At 30.0% G+C, this 11,566-nt stretch overlaps 1 protein-coding gene across 2 annotated transcripts in view; it reads right to left on the bottom strand.

Annotated features, from left to right (window-relative positions):
- Positions 1-4,476: 4,476 nt before the first annotated feature.
- LOC105329683 (calcium and integrin-binding protein 1) overlaps positions 4,477-11,566 on the bottom strand; it is a 179,798-nt gene continuing 172,708 nt past the window's right edge. The window contains exons 1-8 of one of the 2 annotated variants that reach the window (XM_066067809.1): positions 9,766-9,967; positions 9,145-9,209; positions 8,436-8,470; positions 8,236-8,335; positions 7,393-7,546; positions 5,610-5,797; positions 4,919-5,007; positions 4,477-4,825 (exon numbers count right to left, since the gene is read on the bottom strand). In XM_066067809.1, the coding sequence (XP_065923881.1) occupies positions 4,804-4,825; positions 4,919-5,007; positions 5,610-5,797; positions 7,393-7,546; positions 8,236-8,335; positions 8,436-8,470; positions 9,145-9,195 (639 nt within the window). In that variant the 5' untranslated portion in view covers positions 9,196-9,209; positions 9,766-9,967 and the 3' untranslated portion in view covers positions 4,477-4,803. Of the gene's footprint in view, positions 4,826-4,918; positions 5,008-5,609; positions 5,798-7,392; positions 7,547-8,235; positions 8,336-8,435; positions 8,471-9,144; positions 9,210-9,765; positions 9,968-11,566 lie in introns of those variants that run through there. The other variant, XM_066067814.1, reaches the window with a different exon arrangement.

Here is an 11,566-nt window from a genome sequence, read left to right as displayed (position 1 = left end):
TCAAATACATTTACTTTTGTAATTGAGATCTGATATTTCCAAAAATGCTGATTAATGTGAAAAGGATGTTTTGTTTTAAATCGTTTTATCTATCAATTATATCCCTCTTAAAAGTTATTTTAATCTCTGCGTTTTAATCCAATGCTAGGCGATTTTGCTTTTTTTTAATTTTTAGCTTTGAGTAAAATACTTTTAAAATATCATGACAAAAATGACAAAAGCTTTTCGAGCAATATCATGCAATGAAATTTTATTTACCAATATCAATATGATTTGCATGAATATCACTTCAAAGATAAAAAAGATCTTACTTAAATAGTCCCCGACGAGACATTATGGTCAAGGCAAATAACAAAACTCAACCATGCGTATACACTTAATGATCTTGTTATCTTAATTACACACTTTTTAAAAAATTATTAGAATTATATCTTGAAGTTTTCGCATGCATTTAAATTGATTCACTCCTTAAAATTTCAGAGTTTTTACATAATCTTTGAAAGATATTTATTCACACGATATGAGAAAGTATGCAATTTTATTATCGAATACATTTACTTTTGTAATTAAGATCTGATATTTCCAAAAATGCTAATTAATGTGAAAAGGATATTTTGTTTTAAATCGTTTTATCTATCAATTATTTCCCGCTTAAAAGTTATTTTAATCTTTGCGCTTTAATTCACTGCTAGACGATTTTGCTTTTTTTTTTAATTTTTAAGCTTTGAGTAAAATACTTTCAAAATATCATAACAAAAATGACAAAAGCTTTTCGAGCAATATCATGCAATGACATTTTATTTACCAATATCAATATGATTTGCATGAATATCACTTCACAGATAAAAAAAAATATTACTTAAATAGTCCCCGACAAGACATTATGGTCAAATTAAATAACAAGTTAAGTAAAATACCCACAGCGTTGTTTAGATTCCATATCGTAAATTGAAAAAAAAAATTGCAAACCAAACAAGACATATTTCACTTATGTTTTGCTTTGAAAGTAGTAATTCTGACTTTAAAAAAAAACACCTTCGTAACTACTAGAAATACTAAACATTTTTTTCACGTCTGTCCGCATTGGAATTAGAACGTCAATTAGAGAAAGTTTTTTAAAACATTGAAGTGTGCATAATTGGAGCAAATAAAGCCGAAGTTTAAACCTCATATGCAACTTTGGATTATTTAGAAGTAGTTTTGATAGGCCATTTGTCAGGTTTTTTGCTGAAGCAGTAACAGAACATGGCGTGTTGACTTCAAAAGAGTAAATTGTAATGCAAAAGAACACAAATAGATTATTTATTTAAAAAATACTTATGTGATAAAGAATTAGGAAAGAAAGAAACTTATACATGCCCTGAGCCAAAACTTAAGACGTAGGATTAGTTAATATAATATACTTTTAAAAAAAATATTTTTTACATGGCGCACTAGATGGGCAAGTTAATTGCTGATTAAGAGGGCAAGGATTCAGATCCATGGAAAGACAATTTATGCAGTTTACAAGAATTTGGACAAATATTGCTATCTGCGAATTTGTTAATTACGTAAAAACACAGCTGAATCAATTTTGTAATTAATTTGTTTAATTTATGTGCTAGGTAAATCCACATGCTGTACTTTTGAAATATTATTTTTTAAAAATTTTCTTTAAAATGAAAAGCCAGATAAAACTTTAATTACCACAAATGTCATTTGATGCATGCAACCTTGAAAAAAGCAACCATAAATAGAACAAAGTGCGAATTAATAATTAAGAGAATCGGACCGAAACTAGATGTCAATGAACTCTAAGAAATGAACCGTGCATGATATGCACACTAATTAAAACTTTTACCTTGTTTGTGTTAATTAGATCCCTGTAAGGTAATTAATTAAATTTATATCATAACGATCTTTAGCCTTTGTCAGTTTAAAACGAAAAGGGAAAGTTTTTTTCCCATTGTATTTAAAAAAATGTTTTTACTTGGTCATAATTTTATTATCTTATTAAATTAAATTCAAACATAATAAGAAATGCAAAAAAAAAAGTTCGGGAAAAAAAAATCTGTTATATACGATCGATATATCCAATTTCATTTTGTAAACATCAAGTATACATGTACCAACTTGAATACTTTTCACATTTTTATTTACTTAATATGAAACTACTGTGCATGAAGTACGTCTGTATTTCAGATTTGTTTCGCAGTTGTCATTTGTTCATGATTTTTATACACCTAAACAGTATCCTTGGTTTGAGCTGAAGAATAAAAAGCCATTACATATACCACACAGTTTTTTTGAATTATGCGCACGTAGATGAAAAGATATTTTCTTTAAATTTTTTTTTATTAGAAATAATTAAAAATGCTGGAGTTTTATAAACTTATTCATTTTCCACCATGACGTTAATTAGTCTAACCGCGTTTCTCGGCACCCGTTCAGGAAAGCTCTTTCCATCAAAACTAAAACCATTTCTAAATAATTCATTGATAAAAAAAAAATCATCCATAATTGCCGATCGAAGGTATCTACCTACCTATGATAAATAGCGAACTCGTCCTGTCAACACATGTCCTTGGTTACCCCGTTCTGGAAAGTTCTATCCAATTTTTTCACCTGAGGTCGTGCTTGAATATTTATTTATCTAACATTTGTCAAATCTTAATTTCTATGTAAACCCTTTATAAGTTTCCAGTAAATATATTCATTCTTTACAAAATCATTCAAAATTATTTTATTGCATATAGTTTGATGCGAACTCCCTCTGACATTGATCCGCCAAAGCGTGTCCACCAACATATTCTCATTTCAGGCTTGTTTGTCGAAAATGAAAGTATGTTTTTTAACTTATTCATTATTCACCAGACAAAATTCAATTATAGCTTACGGACATCGTATCGCTCGTGTTTGAAATACCAAAGGTAAAAGCAGTAACCTTGGTGCAGGTGTTTCGTAGGTTATTGACCAAATGTCTTAATTCATAAGTATAAATTTATTAATAAACCCATTTAAAATGATCCAAAAAAGTAACTGTTCACAAACTTTTTGGACAACGTTAACCCTCGTATGTTTACTTTATATATGAAAAAAAAACTGTGGAATAATGAAATAGATTTTTGGGATGTAGTTTTCAGGATTCGCGCTATGTATAATGAATAGAAACTTTTTCGTTAATCGTTTGTTAGATAGCCACACGATCCACAGAGTAAAACGATCGAGCTCTAATGTTTTCAAAAAGGGTAATTTTTTTTAGTTCAATTTTAAGATAGGTCAAAGTATGGGTTATAACATGCTCAACAAAAAAGTTATGGTTGATATATAAGTGTATGTTAGTTTCAACAAATCTAAATCTAAAAAAAAAAATTAAGTTTATGACAAACCGTAAAAGAAAATGTGGTTTTCTACACTTCACTGACTTATCAGTTCAGGAAAGAGATTGGAGTGGAATACCATGTTCGCTATACGACGGAACAACGTGATTGCCAGCATGTAATGAAAGCAAAGGGAAATGATTCAACTAGGCTATTGCCTAGACTTTTGCTACAGACACGGTGTAAAGGTTTGTAATCAAACTTACAGAAATAAACTTAACGAATTTATCTGAAAAGCAAAATATCCAACATTAAACAACAAAGATGTTGCAATTTTACAAATCGAATTGTTGGAATCCATAATCTCTAACAGACGAAATAAAATTTAGAGTATATTTTCATGATTGAAGGCATGAAGTGTGATGGAGAACAGAACAAACGTTTAATTAACTTCTGTGTTGCTCAGCATGAGCGCTCTGATGGAGGTTCTGTTATAGTGTGGGGAGTCATTTTTTATTCAAGGGTTCATTAGGAACGGACAAGAATCAGTTATAGAGATGAGGATGTTTACTCAATCGTAAGACCATTTTCCGATGTCATATGTACAGCATTCGTTCTAGCGGAGATATCTATAGACTCCACGCAAAGGAGACATCTTGGACCAGCACCTTAAGGCAGATATTATGAGAAAATGGAACAGCCTTCGAAGTCGCAAGACCTTAATATTATTGAAGACGCTCTGTTAGAGGAATGGGATTGCATTCCACAAAAGAACACGCTCACTCATTCAAAGTTTCCCCAAACGATGCCAAGGTGCTCTGGAAAAATTTTCAGGCAAAGGGATATCTGTTGAATCAATAATCGGTCTTTCTTTAAATAAATAAGGCAAAATATGGATATATAGGTTCACTAGGTGTTAGTTTTGTTTAATCGTTCAAGTGAACATTACTATTAGTTTTTTATCGAATGTGTCGTTAAAAACTTTGACATTGATTCTAATTAAGTATAATTTTTCTAAAAATAAACTATATGTGGTTTAATTGCCTTTATATTGGTTATTGATTATATGCATTTAAGTATATCATTGGCAAATCAAATTCAAATATATCATCATCATATACACAGAACGCATTTCAATGGATTTCATGGAAAAAAAGTCGTTTTAAAATTCAAATGCTTAAAAATAATACTACCTTATCAATTATTATCTAACATACAACTGGTCTTTTTACCGATAAAGTGAGGAAAATAAATACGACAATTATGACAAAATTAAAACAAAAGACAAACTCTGACATTTCAAGGAAAATTGTAACTGCTTTGATATTGTACAACATACATATATCATTTTATACTATTTTTAACGAAACAAATCTTATATCGCTAAATTAAAACAATTTTACATTAATTGAATCTTGATTCAGTGCAATGTTACATTTTATAGCTTATGATACTGCTTTGGATTAAAAAAAAACAAACTGTATTTAAGTCCTTTTGTCAGAAATCATAGACGAATTCTAAACGACCTGTAATATAAGAAAAACAAACAGTTATTTAGGTACGTTTATATCCTACATGTAAGTAACTTGAATTGTATTATATGCAATATTTGAACATACTTTGCAAATTCCGATGTTTTGCCCATAACATGATCAAATTCTGCCAGAGATAGTTGTCCATCGTTATCCAGGTCGGCATCGTCGATAATCTAGATTTTAACAAACTCACATGGTATATGACTGTTCAAATATAGTCGTATCAATATCGTAACACACTTATATATCAATGCCTCTTTATTTCTGCAATTATCAATTCCAGATTTAAACATAACAATGATTTAGAAAAGAAAATCTTTTTTTTTTTTTTTTTACTTCTCTTCAGTTTAACGCAATTGACAAATCGACAGTGAATGATATTATTTTTTGGCTCTTTTAAGGTGTCTCACTTCACCTTGAAATGGTTTTAAAAATCAGCAGAAAATTATTTGCATTTGAAAAATTGTATAATTCATAAGCTGTATTAAGTCGAATAGGTGAAAGATATGCAATTTTGGGTTTTAAAAAAGTTATGATTTCCAAAAAAAAAAAACAAAAAAAAAACCAAAAACTTTGTTCACAAGCCCGATATTTAAATAACTTTGCTTCATGTATGAACATTTTTCAGCCTTACCGATTGATACATGTGCAAACAATTAACAAAGCATTCAAATGTGACGTACTGCCATGAAAAGTCTAAGCCTTAAGGAAGTGAGTAACCTTAATTTCTTGATATATATATAAACAGGGAAGAGGGGGCAATATATCTACTTACAGAATCGGCAACCTGCTTCAATACTTCATGGAGTTGTTGTTGTGATTCCTTTTCAACCTGTGTATTCTGTTTTCCTTTTCTCTGCTTCTCCTTAAGTTCATTCAGCATTGTAGCACAATTTTCACCCAGGAGACCCTTAATAACTTTGATGATGTCATCAGTTCCAATAAATCCATCCTCATCAAAGTCTGCACTTAAAAAAATGTGTGTTTATGATATTATATGCACGCATTGAGAGGGATCGATGGTCTTTGCCATTTTCAGAAGGTATTAGTCTCCTTGAGCAAAAGAGGTCTTTATAAGATTGTATACCTTACAAGAAACAATCTAACTTTGAGGCTGATACATAAATATTTCTCTTAAGAAGGAAATAGGTTGTGGCTGTGGTTAAAGAAATCATCTCTTAATACTGTAGTGTAAACCTGACTGGTAATTTATTGACAACCACGCCTACTTTAGTAATATTTTTTAGATTAACTTACATGCAATATTGAGAAAAATGCTATCGACAATTTTGGAAAAATAGAACAAATGACAAATGCAACATTTCATGCATTGAGAGTATTACAGTGATAGGGAAATCATTCAATGTAAAAAGTGAACGAAAACAAGTACCACTTTAAGCGGTACCGGAAACGTGGTTTATGTACAGAATACGTTATATTAGCTTAATAAACAATTTTATACCTCGATTCACAATGACATGTAGTAGGAGTCGGGACAATATTTCACTACATATTATGCATCGGGTGTTCTTTTAAGATTCTATCACATGAAAGTCAACAACATCGAAGTTTTAAAATAAAAATCCCTATGATGATCTTCCAGTGTTAATATATAGTCATATTTTGAGTCTTAGCGACATAATCACGATTTCAATGTTAATTTCCGCTACGTAATTCCGTAATTATATTTCATGTTATATAAAAATGTCTTTTCGGATATATAGTTTCAATAAAAATTATATGATGACTTTATTCGTAAGAGTTCAATTGCATTTAGCATACTAAAATGTAAAATATAAAAATATAAAATATAAAATAGCCCGGTAACGTACCCTAAATATTTAAACATAAAGAGGTCTAAATGCACATAAATTAGAGATAATCTTTTATGAAAAAAAACATCTAAAAGTAAGGAACGTCTCGTATGTCAATAAGATCATATATATTAATAAACGCTAAAGTATTCATGACAAGCAGGTTTTCTGTTGGTAAAGTAATTTATTCCGGAAAATGATATTTTTATTGTAATGTATATTCTATTTGTTTGCATCAACCTTTACCATTTAGCTATCTGTTCTTAATTTAGCTATACTATAATAAGATCAGATATTGTTTTACCTACTTCTTATCTTTCATGATATATTGAGGAAAATGCTATCGACAATGTTGGAAAAATATAAGAAATGACAATTTGCAACATTTCATATATTCAAAGAATGCATTTTATTGATAAACCTATCTACTTAATTCATAAATGTTTATTTTATAAACATTCTATTAAGTTAACGTGAACAGAAATATTAATCTTTCTTGATAAATAAAAAAAACGAACTTTGTCTTCATCAATAATTATACATGGAAAAAATTGTACATTTTTTAAAATTAGTTTTCTAAGAAAGGGAGAATTTAAAACGTTTTTCAAACTGATTTTCAGCTCACTATTAAATGAATTTTAACAGCTAGTTTATCATTTAAAAACAATTTAGGATTGATGCAATCACTTTGAAAAGCAACCAAGAGCTACATTTTTATTTTTGAAAAAAGAAAACTGAATGTACCGTATATTCGGAAGGCATACTCTATTTTAATCGACACGGGGGCGTTGTCACTAAACACAGACATCATATCAAGGAAGTCCTCAAACGTCATGCTATCGTCACCGGAAGTTGAAGATGAAAAGACTTTCACAATACGTTCCTTGAAAGGGTTCACCTTTAATATAGCAAGATTTCTGCCTTTATGTTTCATATGAGGAATGTTTATTTATTTCTTTGTTTATTCCTTGACATTTTCATAAAATTTTAACCTAATCCTTAAGATACCCCCTATCCCCCTCTCCTTCAAAAAATTCCACCCCTTCTCGGAAATAAAATCAAACAATTCAACGAAGTCAAATTATTTTAATAAAAAATATATACGATCTGAGTAAATATTTGTAATACTTTTAGGTTATTTCTAATTAAAATGGTGACGTGATGTATCCTAATGCTTTGTTAAATTTTTAGCAGTGAAATAATCATGTGTCAAATCTGTGCTAAGGCAGAGTATTCTTTACTATTCTAAATGATCTCTTTTTTTGGATTTTAATGCATATATAACAATATGTAGTGGTATAAAAAAATTTCTTTAAAATTTTCTTTTAATTTTAGAATTCCTCGATACAGTCCATTAATTATATAAACTCTCTGCAAAACCAAGCTAGGCGACGCTACGAAGATGACACATCAAAATTTCCTGTTAATAAAGATGAAAGGTTTTCTTTGGTATTCAATGGATGGATAAATGTTCAGTGAAACAGAGAATACAGTTAACATGATCATATGTATACGAAAAAAATGTTAAAGAAAATATCAAATCAGAAACCAATAATGTAAGATTGAGAAAAATAGTAATTGCCTTACAGCAAACTCCGGTAACTTAAAGATATCTTCTTTAGAAAGTTTGTCATGTTTCGAAAAATTCGGATCATGGGATCTGATTTCTCGAAATCGCTTGTAAACACTGAAAAAGAAAAAGGAGGAAAATGTAAATTAAATTCAAAGCGGCACAAAACAAAATGTATATTTAGTCTCAATGATAATTAACACATTGGTTAACATACTGGTGAATTTCCTTCTTGGTTAAGAATGTCAATTCCTGAAACAGCAAATAAGTAATAACTTTAATGCAGGGAACAACTCAATCTTACCAATTTGAATATGGTAAAGTTCAATACGTTAATCTTAAATAATTCTGAAAAGATACACACATTTGTTCTTAATTTCATTCATTTTTATTTGCAAAATAATCTGTTTTCAGACCTAACAATATATGAAACAAACAACCATTTAGAACATTACAATGATATAATTATGAAGATACCATATCAGATCTACACAGAGGATAAAAAAACCTTTAAACAATCAAGTTCTATGGTCTATGGTTACTACTTCTCGCCAAGTAACATTTTTTCCACCAATTAAACTCATGTGTTGATATTGTGATGTTTCCATGAACTGGCGAACAATGTTTGTTCCTAGGTCAGTAAAGTATTATGTAATAGGCGAGTTTTTTTGGCTTTTTTAACAAACATATGCCAATCAATAGCTTTGTAAAGTCTAATTCTTCATGCAGAATCATATTTCTCTGTTTAGTGTTTCAAAACTCGATTATTCATTCAAAGATGTGTTATAAATTAAAGAGAGGATGATGGAGTGTTTGTATGGGTTGTAAAAAATACCTTACAGCACAGTATAAATCCATGACTATCACATAAACCTTTAACGACCCAGAGGAGGTTTTCATTTTGACGTTAAAGATATACGATTTACCTGATAATCGTCCAGTTCTTGCTCAGTGAATATACTGGACCCAAGACCCATACTTATTGTTACATCTAAAGAAAAGACATCACTCGTTAACGAATGTACCATTTCTAAGTTAGAATAAGTGCTATAAAGTTCTAAAGGATGTGTTTGATATGAATTGCAGCAATATTCAATATTCAATTACGTAAAAGAAAATAGCATTCAATACAAGTTAATGATTTTAAGATATTTCAGTTGTCACAGGGATGTGTGGTAATAAATGTTTGTTTAAATAATCCTTCTCATAAGATAAGATTGCCTCGCAAATACATGCATGTTTGTAAATCATCAATCAACGGTTTTTCATTCTAACGTCCAATACCCGTAAAAGAAATGTTAAAGAGTGGTTATCAAGGTTCATTACTTTTTTCTAAATATATTTAGTACCACTTGATTGATACTATTATACAACAGACACTTAAACATTATACCGTTTTTAATCGGCATAAACAACACGGCAATACATAAAACTCATATAAAAAAGGTGATATTGAAAAGAAAAGAAAATTTTGAAATAGTATAAAAGAGGATAACTAAAGTCAAATGTTTATGACATAATGACAATAAAATGTTATTACTACTTACCACTAGTACTGGGTCCGTTTCTAAACAATGTGAATTGTCTACTGTCAACAGAACTTAAAAAAAAGATGAACGATTTAAAGTTGATTTGAGGCAATGGATACGAAAACGCGTAGATAAGACACGGCAATTGCCTTATTCCCTGATAGCTTGTTAAACAAACCCCACAAGCCTCCAAAACATCGCCTTATTATCATTGATCCTAGGTTTTAATCTTCTGTTATCTTGTCTGTCTGAGAATGTGACATAAAAGATCGGCCGTATATCAAGAAAACAGGCCTTTCTATAGATTAGTGGATTACAGTCTAACAGCGTTTATAAGATAATCCTCAAAAATATATAAAATGTAAATCCAATCCTGCGGATTTCCTAACCAGTAGATGACATTGTGTTATTAAAATAATTGATTTTTGGACCTTAGAAATGTTGCTAAATGGGACAAAGACACATATTATAAAGAAAATCGGTTAAGAAAGGTTTTAACTTTTTTCTTTTTTATCATCAGAAATACTGATGTTATTATAAGAAAATATTTTTTGTTTTGCAACATGTAAAGCCATATGACATCGCAATTGAATTTATTCCAAATCAGTGTTTTGAGTTGCCCCTCTTGGTATATAGGAATCATTTCAGTTCTATCTACACTTAATTCGAATCAAGTAGGTAATATGTTGAATTTAACAATAAAATGCTTTGTTTGGTGATTCATTCGGGATATGAAGGTAGCTACATTGCGGAAAAAATACATAACCCGCGTTAGCAGGTTATGTAAATTATTTCTTCAATGATTGCTTATTTTGGACAAATAATAGTTATCCTCAATTTTTGCAAACATTTTGTAAATTCTATGGTCGATACAACGACCTCGTCTGCACATTCAGTCTTCCACTGGGTCGCATGCTGATTGACATTTTCATAATTATGGGTAGATCATAATTAATCACTTTATTATCTTCCGGATTTTTCCGTTTGCCCCGATAAGGACAATGTGCACAAGGCGGGTGTGACAGGTCAGCAGAGGATGCTCACTCCGCCATGGCAACTGATCCTGCTTTTAACCCTTTAAGAGAAAGGTGACCGTTTTAAACATTAAATAATCCATAACTGACATCCAGTTATAACAAGAAAATAAGAATAGAAGGAGCTGTCAAATCTCGATTAAAAAAATTTTTTTTTTTTTTTCGTCTTTTAGCAATTTGATTCTTTTCTAAATGCACGTGGATTATTAACAACAGATCACGATGCACTATTAACTAAGCTGTCGAATGAAAAAAAACGTCTTTTTTGACATTTTTTTTCCCAATAAAATTTACATATAAATCCCATGATACAGTTTCATGTATACAAACACATTAAGTTATAAATAGATTCTGAAAAAAATTAGAAATTATCTAGAAAATACAAAAAATTACCGAACTAAATCGGAAATTTTATTCAGATCGTTTTTTTTAATAAAATGCGCCGTACTGTCTCTTTAAATAACACGAAGTTCAAAATTGTTCAAAGATTTTTTTTAAATTCGTGTAAACAGATAGCCATGCTATGACCTTGAATTACTAGTATTACATAATGGTCACTATGATGTTTATATGTACCTAGATACTGCGCACTGAATGGTGTTAATGATAATTAACAGAATGACTTTTGTAGCAATGCGTAGTATTCCTAAATGATGTTATGAAACCAGGTGCATAATACGGGCATAATAATATCCAAATTGAGTGTTTAACAACAAGTGACATATTTGGCGATTCTGTGTCTGCAACGATAGCTCTGGTACTCTATATTGAGTCATGTATTGTGT

Source organism: Magallana gigas, chromosome 1 (assembly GCF_963853765.1).
Source record: "Magallana gigas chromosome 1, xbMagGiga1.1, whole genome shotgun sequence".
In the NCBI taxonomy this organism is placed as follows: Eukaryota; Metazoa; Mollusca; class Bivalvia; order Ostreida; family Ostreidae; genus Magallana; species Magallana gigas.
This window is presented reverse-complemented; position numbering and strand designations above follow the sequence as displayed.